At 33.6% G+C, this 15,652-nt stretch overlaps 1 protein-coding gene across 4 annotated transcripts in view; it reads right to left on the bottom strand.

The window, feature by feature from the left end:
• Positions 1-298: 298 nt before the first annotated feature.
• F13B (coagulation factor XIII B chain) overlaps positions 299-15,652 on the bottom strand; it is a 30,879-nt gene continuing 15,525 nt past the window's right edge. For 2 of the 4 annotated variants that reach the window (XM_070255785.1, XM_070255786.1), the window contains exons 6-12: positions 15,430-15,609; positions 15,158-15,343; positions 13,875-14,060; positions 10,538-10,738; positions 10,098-10,280; positions 4,307-4,520; positions 299-586 (exon numbers count right to left, since the gene is read on the bottom strand). In XM_070255785.1, the coding sequence (XP_070111886.1) occupies positions 520-586; positions 4,307-4,520; positions 10,098-10,280; positions 10,538-10,738; positions 13,875-14,060; positions 15,158-15,343; positions 15,430-15,609 (1,217 nt within the window). In that variant the 3' untranslated portion in view covers positions 299-519. Of the gene's footprint in view, positions 587-2,915; positions 3,135-4,306; positions 4,521-10,097; positions 10,281-10,537; positions 10,739-13,874; positions 14,061-15,157; positions 15,344-15,429; positions 15,610-15,652 lie in introns of those variants that run through there. The other 2 variants (XM_014738080.3, XM_070255787.1) reach the window with 1 other exon arrangement.

Here is a 15,652-nt window from a genome sequence, read left to right as displayed (position 1 = left end):
AAGAAGTTTCAACCAGTGTCATCAGCCAACTCTGTGGAGAGCTCTGAAGCTGGGATGACCCTTTAGAGTTGTCCTGAGTTCGAGTAAAGGGGTCTTTTCTTTATAACTCCTGTTGACTAGTCACTGATGCATGCCCCCCTTGGAAGGAGTTATGACCTTGGGAGAAAATGTTCTCTTCATCTGAGGCAACCCCCTTAGGGAGCTGATAAGTGAGAGCTCCCAGCACCTGAGAGAATAAGTCTTCTGTTTCTGAAAGGAATCTGGGTGGTTCATCACAGCATTGACTACAAGAATCAACTGCTTTCTTAATATTTTTACTTGGCTACCCTGCATATACCTCAAAAATAACATGTCCAAGGGCCAGTCTGGTGGTGTAGTGTTTAAGTTCGCACACTCCGCTTCGGCAGCCTGGGGTTCACTGGTTCAGATCCTGGATGCGGACCTATGCATCGCTTATCAAGCCGTGCTGTGGCAGATGTCCCACATATAAAGTAGACGAAGATGGGCGCGGATATTAGCTCAGGACCAATCTTCTTCAACAAAGAGAGAAGGATTGGCAGTGGATGTTAGTTCAAGGATAATCTTCCTAAAAAAAAAAAAATAGTAATAACATTTCCAAAACTAAAATCTTCATGCTAATCTCCACTCCTCAGTTTACCTCTCCTATCACACTTAGATGGCCATCCCATCCACATAGTCAAGCAAGAAACCAAGTAGTCCTCCTAAACTCTTTTCTCTGCCTCATGCCCAGCCCACAGCTAATCAATTCTCATCATCATGATTTCACATTCTAAATGTCTCCTGACAGTCTAGTTTGCACCATCTCTGCTGCTGCCTCCAGTGTAAATGGCTACCATATCTTGCTTGGATAATGGCGTTATTTTCCTTAGTGGTTTTCTTATGCCTACACTTTTCCCCCTTCATCTCAGTCTCTCCTTAATGTTGTCAGCAGTGTCTTCTTAAAAATCTCTATGAGCATCTCATTTCAATCAATAACTTCCAAAATCTTTAATTTGGTCTATGAAGGTCTTCATCATCAGACCTCCAGTCTCTCCAGGTTTACCTTGCTCCACTCTCTTCTTCACTCTCCTCCACTCAGTCCTTACTGGACTTTTACTAGTTTCTTGTAAATACCATGTTTTCTGCTGTTTTCCACATATTCCTCCCTCTACCTGAAATTCTTTTCTTCTCCCCGTTAAAGTCTCAGCCTCAGCATCCAGGACTAGGCTGCATCTCCTGGTGCTCACTACAAAATACATGTCTTTCTTGGCACACCTCATTTTGTAGGGGAATAAAATCTCTTTCTTCCCCACCAGAGAACAAACTCCATAACAGCAGAAGGTGTGTTTTATTCATTGTTTTTTCTCCAGTGCTTAGCATATTGCCTAGCATAGGATATGTGCTCAATATTTGATTTGTGTGGGCCATTCCCTCTACTTGGAATGTCTTCTCTAGTCTTATAAACCTCAGACTCTTTTCCCAGGAAGCTTCCCATACTCAACCTCACTAAAAAAGTTCATTATCATCTCCTCCATCCTACCGCTTTACTTTGTACATGCTTCCATTGTTGCACTTTTCACACTTTCATTTCTTTAGCATTTGAAGTTTACAAACTGGCAGCTTATGGACTTACCTTGCTCACAATATTTTTCAGTTCCTTCCTCCAGATATAAAAATCAGTAGATTTCACAATTAACAACTCAGAAGATATGGGGACTGGATACTATTATTCCCACATGACAATGACCCACCTTGAACAAAGCTTCTGTTTCCTGGGATACAGCAAGTACTCAATATTGTTTATTAATAGATTGATGGTGAATTAATTGAAAAGGATTAATACTTTTGTTCTACTTACAAAACTTTATGGACTTTATAGTAAAAGGTATTTTACTAAAATACCTTTAAAATGCAGAATCCTACATTTAAAAACTAACTGCTAGGAAGGTGTAACAGAGTCCTAGTACCCAGTAGTGCTATTGCAGGTGCTTATAAACGAACTGGAATAACCATTGGAAGTACAGCTGTTACTTCAAACTGAAAAGTGACAATGTGGCTACTTGAGGTCCCCAACAGATATTGGTAATACTGACACTGCCACATTTTTGGTGCTTGCAGGTCTCATTGATTTCAGATTTCATAATCTGCATGATTCCAACAATTTCCTAACTTAAAAAAATTCCTTGAAAGTATAAAATATAAAAATAGCAAGGGTTATTCATTTTTTTTACCATGTTTCTTGGGCAACATTTTAACATGTGGAGAGTTCACTACCTCACAAACAATTTGATTATTAGCTTTGTAGCTAATATTAAAGTTAATTTTAAAATTTCTTTACATTTAGACAGTCTAAAGGGCAGTCTCTTCTGCATTTAATAAAGTAAATCTTCTAATAAAATGTATAGTTTTTTTTATCTCTAGTGTGTTTGCTTCTCTAATATTGACATAAAGAGTGAATTGAAAGTAATGAAAAACCCTAATGTTAATGAATATGATGAAGACAAATATGAATTTTTTGCACATATATTGAAGACAACAATATAGCTCAGTGAATGGACATTAGGAAACAGAAATACATTGATGTGAAGATCATTTTTTTTTTTTTTTGAGGAAGATTAGCCCTGAGCCAACATCCACCACCAATACTCTTCTTTTCGCTCAGGAAGATTGGCCCTGAGCTAACATCTGTGCCCATCTTCCTCTACTTTATATGTAGGATTCCTGGCACAGCATGGCATGCCAAGCAGTGCCTAGGTCCAGGCCCTGGATCTGAACCAGCGAACCCTGGGCCACTGAAGTAGAGCGTGCAAACTTAACCACCATACCACCAGGCCAGCCCCTACAGATCAATTTTGTAACAGATGGAAGACATGCTATAAAGATTAAGTTACATGTCAAATCTTCCAAACTAAAAATGAGGCAACATGTTCTGCTTTTTATTTATAAATAAAGAAAATGTTTAGCATAAACAATTTAGAGTCAAATCTTCAAGCAAGTACAAAAGTAGAGGTTTTTAATTCAACAGTTTTCTTCTAAAAATTGTGTTTTATAAAGGATTTTTTGATGTGTTGAAATGCTATTCTTCTTTCTGCCATTCATTTTTTTGTCCTTAAAGTTCTTGAACAAACAGTATGCTTGACAAGAAAGAGAGAGATGGGGAGAGAGAGACAGAGAGATTTTTAAAACAAGCATCTTTTCTGGTCAAGTATTGATTGTAATTTTAGTCCTTACAACATTTCATATAATTAGTCACTGTTTTAACTGGTGCTGACAAAAACAAGTAACCATTCTTGATAAATGATATCATCAATTCCTTTTTAAACACTCAATGTCATTTACTACACTAACTCCAGTTTTTTACAATTTTTTCTAGGTTATTTGCTTCTTTTTCTCTCAGGAATGAGAAATCCAAAATACACTAAAACATTTAAGTAGCATAATAAAATTTCTCTACCTGATTTTACCACAGTTAAAAAGTTAAAAGTTTTCCACTAATGTGTGTGTTATGAACAGTTTTTTTCTAGAGTGTCCAAAGTATCTAAAAACCTGCCCTTATGTAGTTCATACAGCTCATTGTTTACAGCTACTAGAATAGTACCATATGCCCTTTGCCAGAAATTATTTTTTAATATTCTTAGTTGAACATAAAGTATAATTTCCACTTTACACTGTATCTTCAAAAGGGTCAAAATTCCGATCCTATAAAATAATTATATCATTTTATTTATTAATACTTTTCTCAAAAAATAAGATTATTTTCCATTCATCAAGAAGTAGAAAACATATTTCTTACATTTTCATATAGGAATCACTTTAGTAAGTGATTCCAAATTCTTATGTAGAAATGTGTTCCTGAAAATACATAATTTTAATCATTGTTATTAACATGCTGTTCTATCGGTAGAAAGATTTGTACAACTGCCTTTCCAATCTTTATGACTTATATATGAACTTGTACTTGGAAGTGGGAGAAAATGTGATTTTCTCTCTCAGAACACAGGTTAATTTTTACACATTTAAATATTGCACATTTCAATCGATTTATTTACCAAATTGCCAAAGTGTCAGAAATATCAAATGGCAAACAAGACTTTGACTTCAGACAACTCAGAAAGCTTGTTGAATTGATAAATATTTCTAGGAGTTTGCTTGGATTAAAAAAATAAATAAAATGATTTTTTCCTTTAAAATGACCATAAAGTAGGAGTGTTGTAGAACCTAATATTTCTGAAATTTATAACACAATGAATCTCTTGAATAACAGTTTAACCAAAAAAATTAGTTGAGGGCACAAGCCTCTTCTTACCTTTCTATTTGAACACATCTTGGATAGGTTAACTGCCCTCTGTCACACAGCACTCTAAGTTCAGATCTGATAACAGATACCTGAACTATGTAAGTATCTCTCTTACAAAGAAACTCAATATACTCGCCATGAAGAATATATGGTCTATTGTCAAAATCCCACTTCAGGAGTAAATTATTCTCTTCCATTTCAGCAAAAGATAATGTGCAAGGCTCTAAAAAATAAAAAGAAGAAAATTATCTTGGTACATCTTGGTACTAACAGGAAGCATTGTGCTGCCTACTCATGACGACCTTAAAATTCCCAGGCATTAGAGTGGCAAGCATGTTAGTTAGAATTAAAATTTGTCAGAAAAATATGTTAGAAGCTCATGAAAAACAGTCTGCCACTTATTGCTGTGGTCCTGGATTTCAGAAAAAAGGTATGTTCTGCCAGTCACTTAGCTTTATGCCATTAAGTTTTTCAAAAGATAGCAAACAAAAAAGGTGGTTTTTTTTAGAACATTGGCAGCTACTAATAATCATTGAAATAATGCTATTTCTTTTTCTTCTTCAGGAAGTTCAAATAAAATGCTCATGAGACAAACTACTTGTTTTATTATTGGATAGACTATATTTTATGGAAATGTAAGAACAAGCTGAATTCTCACCACTAAATCAAATTTGATGGCCTGATGGCATACAAAGTGGTTGACAGTTTCTTATCTTTTAAATTTCCACTTATTAAGGAATAACAAGATTGGATTAAGACGTTTTAATTCTAAGCATTGAAAGTATTATTGTGTCCTTCCTTCGTATGCATTAAAATAAAACAAAAACTTAAGATAAGTATTAGGACACTTCATAAACTTCTTGGTTTTTTCCATGATGAAAAGACTATTTCCAAAATATCAAATACCAAATTCTTTCTCAAAATGGGGTTGCTTGCATCCTTATTTGCCTCCTGGATGGCCTAGCACTAATGAGAAGCTTCTGATATGGGTAAAAAGGTCCAGAGTTGCTAACAGGGCATATGAATAATACAGCTATAATACATTAACAAACTTCTTTATTCAATTGTTTTCAACAAATATTTCTTGAATGTCAGATGTTACGCTAGAAATGCTATAGACAAAATAAAAATGGACAAGAATTATTAGAAACACTCTAATAGGATCTTTATAGTCACTGTAAAATAGCTTTGAAAATGAGGTCAAATTGTACTATAGTTTACAATATCATTGTTTTATAAAATGTGAAATTTTCCAAAACAATTTAAAAATTGGTTCATGGACCTTCTGCTCTCTGCTATAACAGAGTAGCCTATATCAGACCAGCACTTCTACTAAGAGCTAGAAAATATGAAAACTGACAGAAAGCAAGTATTTCAAGGAATCAGAGAATTTCCAAGGCAGTCAGTCTCAAGATACTAAGGTCCTGGTAGAAACTCATTCTCAAAAGTTCAACATTCTGTGTGGCATTTTCCTTGTGGGATATTTGTTCATTCTCAGCACAAGCTGAAAGGCTGGGTAGAGAATGGCCAACAACAAACATGGAGCCAGGAAAGCTTTTGAAAATCTCATGGGATTTAGGATACAAAAATGGAAGTTTGGGTCAGCTAGGACAGCCAGGACTTGAGGGGTCAAGAACCCAGAGGGATGGGATGTGCAGAAAATAAGCTTGATCCTCTGCAATGGCTTTTCCCTTGAGCCGTTTACCTATTCTTGACTTGTGCAGAGAGAGGATAAGGAGCCAAGCAGACAGTGAATGAAAGCTCCACTAAGCTTTTGGCAGTCTCCCAGCAATATCAGAGCCAGTCAAGAAGGAGAAACTTTAATATATACACCAAACTCTCAGTGAAGAACCCTGTAGGCTTATAGTCTATAAATAGGGGCAAACAAAGGTCTTAAAACAAGCTCAGAGAAGACTTTGTCTCTAATTGGATTGAGACCAACTGCCCCTACACTATCAGCCAGAGGATGGGATGAGTTATTTGCTGAATAAGATAACATCATCATCCCAAGCTCCTAAAATTTTCCAGGGATAATATTTGACATTGAATCAACTGTTAACAGAAATAGTAAGAAATGAAGCTAAGAGAAAGAAGTAAGCCTACAGATGATCTAGATAGTGGAGTTTTCAGACAAGGACTTAAAGTTAAGTGTTATTAATATGATCAATAAATAGATGTTAAAATGAAATCTTTCATCAGAAAACTTGAATCTACAAAAGAATATGAAATGGAAATTCTAGAAATGAAACGATAATAGATGAAATTGAGAACTCAATACATGAGTTTAAAGCAGACTAGACACATCTAAAGAAAAGATTAATGAACTGGAAGATATATCTGGAAGAAAATTACCAAACTGAAACAAAGAGAAAAAGAGCCTCCCAAACCTGTGAAAAACATCAAGCCACAGTTTCAAGAAGTGCTACCAACCTGAAGAATAAAATGCTCAAAGAAACCCACACCTAGGTCTAACATAAATAACCTACTGAAAATAAAGACCAAGAGAATCTCAAAACCAGCAAAGTACAAACAGAACTTAGTTTCAAAGAAGTAACTTAAGAATGATATCTGACTATTTAACAAAGACTATAAAAACCAGAAAAAGGATGAGATGACATCTTTAAAAAGCTGAAAGAAAATAAGGCCTAAACTAGAATTCTATATCAAGCAAAATTACTCTTCCAAAGTGAAGGAAAATAAAGAAGTTTTCAGACCAAAAATACTGAGGAAATAATAAAGAAAAAATTTTTTAAGGCATATGGGAAATTAGCCCCATGAGAAACAGAGAAAAACATATGAAGATGAGGAATAAGTCATTGATAAACATATGGGTAAATCTTAAAGAATATTGTTGGACAGCATACTATTAATAATATCTTTGAGACTTAAGCTATATGTAGGATGAAAATGCATGACACAGTGTTACAAGAAGTGGGAAGGGTAAATAAAGTTAAAGTGTTCTGGGTCCTAGAGGAGTGGAAAAAGTACTAATTTATATTCAATCATAGTAAGTTAAGGTTGCATTATGTAATCTCTATGAGGACAGTTAAAGGATGCCAAGAGGAAAGTATAATTAGCAAGCTGGTAGAGAGTGAAGCGGTATAAATAAAAAATAAATTGACTTACCCATAAGAAAGCAAAAAAAAAAAAAGAAGAAGAAAGAATATAGAACAGATAGGAGATATATCTAGTACAGTATGATGGTAGCTACAAACCCAATATATCAGTAATTATATTAATATGTAATTGGACTAAATACTCCATTATAAAGGAAAAGATTGTCAGACTGAATAAGTATGCTTTAAATAAACTAAATATATATTGCTTATAAGACCTATACACTAAAATTAAGAACCCAAGAGGTTGAAAGTTAAAGGATGGAAAAATGTACACTTTGTAAATACTTGTCAAAAGCCAGGTGGTACACTAAATTAGACTTGAAGGCAAAACCAAACAAAAACAAAGCACTGTGGAAGATAAAGGAAGACTCTTTGAAAATTATACGGGGCCAACACATCAAGATTTAATGTGTTTCAACTTATGTGCAACTAATAAAATAACATCAAAATACAAAACCAAAAATTGACAGAATTACAATGAGAAATGTTTTAAAATCCACAGAATGAGAAACTTTAACACACTTCTTTTGGTAATTGATAGAAAAACAAACACACACAAATCAGTACAGTTATGAATGAACTTAATAATGTGATTAAGGTCACGTGTGAGGGGATGCACTATAATTAGTGTTCGGGTGGTGAACATGACATAATGTATGCAGAATTCGAAATATGATGTACATCCAAAAAAAATAAAAATTAAAATAAAACAAAAAAAAAAGAAAATCACTTTTCCAAATCAAAAAAAAAAAATGTGAAAAACAAAGTTCAATGGACACACATGCCAACAACGACAAAGTTAATTTATTTCAAGAACAATAGAACATTTACCTAAAGCAAATATATGCTTATTATAAAGCAAATATCAGTGAATTTCAAAAGACAGATATAATCCAAAGTGTGTCTCAATGGATTTAAATTAGAAATCAATAAAAAAAGAAAACTGGAGAATCCTCCAAAGGTTAGAACTTGGAAAATAAACTTCTAAATAATTCAGAGTGCATAGAAGATATCAAAATGTCTATTATAATTTTTTAACTGAATGATGATAACATCCCAAAATATAAAAACATGTGAGATGAAGTTAAAGTTGTGCTCAGGGGATAATTTATATCCTTAAATTCATATATTAGGAAAAACACATAAGGTGAAAATCAGTAATCAACTTATCCATCCAAAAAACTAGAAAAAGAATGATAAAATAAATCCAAGAAGTTAGAAGAGAGGAAGTAATAAGGATAAGAATATAAATTAATAAAATAATAAGGAACATTTGATGAAAGGATCAACAAATACAAATATTAGTTGTTTGAAAGGCCTAATAAAATGTACAGACCCTTAGCAAGAAATGTCTAGAAAGAGATACATCTTAATAGTAACTAAAAAAGACACATCGCTAAAGGTATTCAAAAGAGTGTAAAAGTATGTCATGGACAACATTATGTCAACAAATTTGACAATTTAGATAAAATGGACAAATTCCTACAAAGCACTCCGTACCAAAACTGACAGGAGAGATAATCAGTTAATATCTATTAAACAAATTGAAGCTGTCAAAATCTTTACTTAAAGAAAACTCGAGGCTCCGATGGTGTGTTCAGTGAATTCTTACAATTATTAAGGAAGAAATAGTACCAATCTTACACAAATTCCAGGATATTGAAAAAGAGGGAACACTTCCCAAATCACTGTATGAGCTTCGCAGAAACTTGGTACCAAACCCAAAAGGTAAATAATGCACCAATATCTCTCATGAAAATAGATGCAAAACTTCTAAGTGAAACATTAGTAAACAAAATCCAACAAGTAGAAAAAGCATAATTCTTCACAACCATGTGGGATTTATTATGGGAATGCAAGCATGCTTTAACATTCAAAAGGAAGCAATATAATTCCAGGAAAAAAACACAAGAAATAATCATATGATTATTGCAACAGACACTGCTAAAATTAAAGACTCCTTGAAGATTTTTTTAAACCCTTAGCAAAATAGAAATGGAAGGTTTCTATATCTTTAATGTGATCTTTTAAAAGTACTTTTAACACCGTACTTAAAGCAAATTATTAAAAGCTTTATTTATGAGACTGGGAAACAAAGATACCCACTACCTCTTCTACTCAGTGTTGTACTGAAGTCCAAGCCAATGAAATGAGATGAATTAAATAAAAGTCAGATACAGAAATAAAGAAATATTTTCTTTTGGTTTAAAGATATGCTATTTTGTACCACCTATTTGTCCCAAGAATCTTGGTGGATATTGTCACTTCTAATAGGATGCCTTGCTAGTAAAGCATTATCTTGCTTCATCTTTCTAGATTGAGGTGGCCATTTCTGTTTCCCCACTACTCATGTTTTCTATTATAGTATGGATCACACCAAGTGATAATTGCTAATATGTGTACCCACACCATGATGGCCTCTTCATCTTACAGCCCCAGACCAAACCAGTTCCTGATGTATGGTTTGTACTTAATAAGTAATTGTTAGAGCGAACTGGACTATGGTTATTTATGAACTAGAGGAAAGAATAGAAACTAGTGACTAAATAGGCACGCCAATATGGTAAGATAAATGTAGCAAATTAAGCATTGTAAATGTGTTATATCAACTCAAAGAGAACAGAAAGTGAAAAAAATATGGCTTTGCTTTATTAAAGAGAGACGCATTTGGTAGTACCTACCTAAACACGATGGTGGTGTAGTCCACACTCCCTCTAAACAATAGGACTCCCTGGACCCCTGAAGAAAGTGGTGATCAAAACATTTGTACTCTACTGAGGAACCATTTTCATAGGTGTCTCCCGTTGAATTAATAATGACTCCGTTTTTAATAAGTGGAGGAGATGCACATATTCGTTTAGGCTCTGCAAAAATAATTTTTAAAATATACGATGAATGGCTATATTAAGTATCCAGCGCTTCTACAACTGCTACAGAAATAAAATGCACTATTTCATGTAAAAACATTTTTGCCAGCTTTCAAATAATTTTTAAATAGTGAGAGATCATTCCCAATTTCATAGATTAGATGATAGCGGTGAATTGTTTAGGGTCTTACACTTTGAACCCAAGTAGTGATATTGATCACCTGAGAAATTGTCAGAAAGCACTATTGTTTTACCTTTTTTAATACATAAAGGGTATTTCATTTCTCCTCTATTGCACGGGACAGATAATTCAGACACTGGGGTTGATGGAGATAAGCCATATCCCTGTTTACATACAAAATCTATTAAATCTCCATGTAGGACCTTTCCTTCATATTTCCACTTTATCTGTATGTTATTTCTATTCATGGAATCCACACTGAGAGTGCACGGCTCTGAAAGACAAAAATGCTCTTGTAAATTCTTTCCTCGACTGACAAGCACGAAAGTGATATATTTTTAAAAATAAAAATTATGACAGGCAACAAAAGCAATATTTTATATTTAACGTTTATCATTATTAAGGCTTCTCGCATTCATATATAATAAAGTATACACTTTGTTACTATCTAATGAATTTATACATTTCTTATTATCCTCATTATATCATAGATTAAAACCACTTAATTTGAAACATTAAAAATATTTAAGGCCATCCACCACTTAGGTTAATCATTATTTCCTCTCTATAAAACAAAAATCTTGAAATAGAAAATGAATTTACTTATTATATTTGTGGGACACCTACTACTTAATATACATCAATGAATGAAACAAAGACACCTGTCCTCACGGAGCTTCCCTTCTAACTGGGAGAAACACACACACAATAAACAGTAAATACATGGATTTTATCATTTTGCCCATCTTTAAATTACATATGATAAATTAGATGGGAAAATGAGTAGGGTTGGACTAAGGGAGGTTATCCTTTTAAGGGAGATGGTTGGGATAGGTCTAAATAAGAAGTAATATTGGCACAGAGTTGAAGAAGCTTAAGGAGTGAACCACATCACTTTCCGAGGGAAGGGCATGGCAAGCAGAGGGAATAAATCTGAGACAAGAGCATCCTTGGCTTGTTTGAGGAAGAGGGAGAAGAACCAAGTGGCTGGAGTAGAATGAGAGCAGGGAATACCAGTAGGGAGAGCTCTGAGAGCTTCGTAATGTCTGGAATAATAATTCACAGACGGAAAATTCTGCTCCTTATCACACTGTTTTTCCCATTTGTAGTGAGAGTAATTTAGTTCCAAAGGATAAATAAAATGTGCAAAGCTCTCTCCTCTTGCCCTGATGACAAGGAAAGATCTTCTCTCAGTATTTGCTTTAGACAATTAACACCAAGCCTGAATGTCATGAGGTGATTTGTTCCAGAGATAGAATGACAGATTTCTTTAAACCTTGTTATTCCTTATGAGGTTGTTCCATTTCTAGCTTTTCCGTTACTGTTTCAATCTTCAGAGATGACTGTACTTCCATTCAATGTAATATCAATCAAATCATCAAAAACTTAAAATCAAACATTTATGAAAATATGAGAGCAATAGATAAACTGTAAGTGAAGATATATTTGATTTTGAATGAGAACAGCAACCTAAGAATGACTTAAAGGAGAGAAACCACAAAGGAGACAGTGAAAGAGCTTAAGACTTAAAACCTAAACTTATGTATACTAAAATCACTATAAATGAAAGGAAAAGTGATTGCAATATATGTGGTTGTCAAATGGATAATATAGTTTATACAGATGGGAGTATGGAAAAATGGTTAAACTATGAACAATCAGTTCACTGAAAAAAGAATCTGTGGCCACTAGAAAATTGAAAAGTGTCCAACTGATTAATACGTATATAAATCAAATTACAATAATTTTATTGCTGAATTAACAAAATATAAATATTAAAATATTCAAGTTGGCAAAGGTGAAGAAAACCACTACTTTAATTCACTGGCGATAGGGTCATAAATCAGAATAAAATTTATGAAGACAATTTGGCAACTAACAGAAAAATAATTAAAATTCCAGATCTCTTTGATCCAGAAATTCCTCTTCAGAAAATCTGAACAAAATAAAATAAAATAAAACATGAAGTAAATATAATTAATTTAAAAAAATAAAAAGTAAATGTTGAAAACAGGACACATTCAAAAGAAAGTGATTAATTAAATTATGGCATATCTGTATTATGGGATAGCACACAGCCATTAAAATATATAATGCATAAGTGTATCAAAACATGTTCATAATATATTTTAAGCAGAAAAAACCCTTTCATGATAGCATATATTTTGGGGAACGTGTGTGTGTGTAGAAAAAGGTTTAGGAGACCACTATTTAAGTCATTAACAACCTTTGTTTCAGGCAAGGTTACTGATATTTTATGTTTTCTTCTGGTTGTTCTATATATTTATTCTTTTTTTGGTAAATAATAATAATCTGCTTTTGTAGTTTAAGAGACTAATATTTTAATCAAATGACTATTTTATTTTAACATATAGAAAGCTTGTCATGCCATTACCCATTTGTAAAAGTCACAACCTAGCAAGTTCATTGCAACTGTTGTGACGAGTTACATTACTTTTAAATGTAACTGACTAGCTAAGGTAAAAAAATGAGGCAAATCTACACGCTTGAAATGAGAGGGAGGTGAATATTATTTTCTTAAAGTATCTCAATTTAGGTAATTATTTAGATAACTGCCTCAATTCTCTACTGGAAACATTACATTAATTATACCATGCTGTAAACCAAAATATATTTAAAGTAACTACAAATATGCTTTTATTTGTTTCAACAAGATATAACACAAGGTGTCCATTCAAATGAGGAAGAAGTGGCAAAGAAAGCTATTAACAATACGCTCTACCAAGAAAAGAACTGGATTGATTCTTCTTCTCTTCAAAGGACATTCTAAGGACAATACAAGCAGAGATGTTGAGGACTATAATAAGGGGAAATTTCAGTCAGGAGAAAGACAACACAAATGCGGTTAAAATGGTAAAGTTTTGTTGTTCATATTTTACCACAACCTTTTGAAAAAGCAGTGAGGTGAGACCTAATACAGTCCTAGACTCTAAGATATTAGGGATTTTCTGCATATAGAAATGATACGGGAAAACACTTCAAAAAGTATTTATACAAAATCGTCATTTTCATGCTATAAAACATTATATGAAAATCACATAAAACACAAACACAATGGTAAAATAAATTCAACGTGTTCTGTTCCAAGAGGGAAAAATTCCAAGGATCTAACCTACAGCATGGAGACTATAGTTAACAATATTGTTTTGTATACTTGAAAGTTGCCAAGAGTGTAGATCTTAAATGCCCTCATCATAACAACAACAAAAATGGTAATTCTGTGAGATGAAGGATACATTAACTAACTTAATTGTGGTAATCATTTCACATTGTACATGTGCATCAAACCATCCCATGTATACCTTACACTTACACAAATGTTATATGTCAGTTGTATCTTAATAAAGCTGGGAAAAATTTTTTTAAATTCAATGTGTTTTCTATCTTACCTAAGCAAACAGGTGGGGGGGATGACCATTTTCCTTGTTCACAATGAGATGTTTTTTCTCCCCTCAATAGGTAATATTCATTGCATTTGTATTCCACTGATGATCCTGTTGTGTAGTTTGCCGATAACCCATCAACAACAGCCCCGTTTATTACATCAGGTGGAGGCTTACAATTCTCATTATTTTCTAAGAAAAGAGGTTATTTTAAAATAAACATGAACTAATAACAACATAATCATATAATATATTTGCGGATACAATAGTACCTCAACACTTGCACAATGTAGTTTAGGAAAATTGATTTCTAAATTTACCAAAAATGGGAGAAATGTTATTCAACTCAAATATTTTTAAAATTTACCAAGCAAGACTAAACAGCAAATTTAGCCTAAGAACAAGTATGCATATTTTTCACTTTTCTTGCTTACGAAGAAATCATAATATAGATACCCTTAAATGTATAAAAGGTAGACAGCGATTTTTAAGATAAAGATTATAGTCTACTGTCGAACTGTCCTTTGTCATTATCCTCTCTTATTTTTTTCCTTCTCATTCCTCTTCATTTCAGATCTCAGTCAATCCATGGACGAAAATTTCCATTTTTTCCTTTCTCCCTTTAGAGTCTTTCTTTGACTCTTCTAATTTTTCTAGTAACCTTGACAGCTTTTCTCTTATGCAATAAATATTCTTGGTAAATATGTTTGTGGAGATCTCTGCAGGATCTGGTCAAGAAACGAGAAGGATGACAAGAAGGGTAACACCGGGAGTAATAAAGTAGCCTGGTTGTGTTCTTCAGTAAAACAAAAGACCAAACACATGCTTCAGAAGAATGTAGGGCTCAGAATGCTCAGATGCAAAAGTAAGCTCAGGAGGACTGACCAAAGTCCGGAGCAGAGTGCTCCATCCTAACTGTGTGGGACATAAAGGGAGGGGAAGTGGATCATGGTCTTGGCCAGTCTCTAAATCCTACACACCATGATTTGTTTTCTCTAATGAAATGTGCTGTCATAAGCTCATAAGTCATGGCACCAAACAGGTCTTATAACAGTACCTAGAATTAACGTACACTAAGAAAATATGTTTTTAGTTTCCCAATTCTTTATATTGACTTAAATTCTACACTTGGCTCCACACACTCACAAAAAATAGCAGAGTAGATGCAGTATCAATATGTTTCTAACTTCTAAGCAAAGGTCTCTTGCTTTAAGTATGTGGATTAAACAAAGAGAATGGAAATTTTAAACAAGAAGCTAAGCTATTGATGTGAAATGTTGCATACAGACCAACACACTCAGGAGGAAGTGTCCATTTTCCACGTTTACAAGTTATTTCTTTTGATCCACGGAGATGATAGCCTCTTGCACATCCATAGGTCACTTTATCCCCATTGTAATAAATCTCAGAGGTTATGTTTGCTGCACCATTCTCGATGATGGGTGGTTCCTCACAGGCTATCTTCTCCTTTTCTTCTGAAAAGGGGCAATTTAGAGGAGAGACCACTTAGCTACTCATTCAGATTTCATTCTAGGGAAATCATATTTGAGGTGTTGCTCACCAATGCATTTTGGAGGTTCTGTCCATTTTCCGTTTTCACAGTGTATTTCTTCTGATCCCTGTATCTCAAAATTAAGTTTGCATTCTACACGAACTGTATCTCCATGACGATAAGTTGCTGAATGTGTCTGAATTTTGGAGTTTAGAGGCAGAGGTAGAGGAGCACATCGATTTCTTCTTCCTTTTGGGAAAGCATCAGCATATTTAGTCAGTCATATAACTAC

This window comes from Equus caballus, chromosome 30 (genome assembly GCF_041296265.1).
Source record: "Equus caballus isolate H_3958 breed thoroughbred chromosome 30, TB-T2T, whole genome shotgun sequence".
Taxonomy (NCBI): Eukaryota; Metazoa; Chordata; class Mammalia; order Perissodactyla; family Equidae; genus Equus; species Equus caballus.
This window is presented reverse-complemented; position numbering and strand designations above follow the sequence as displayed.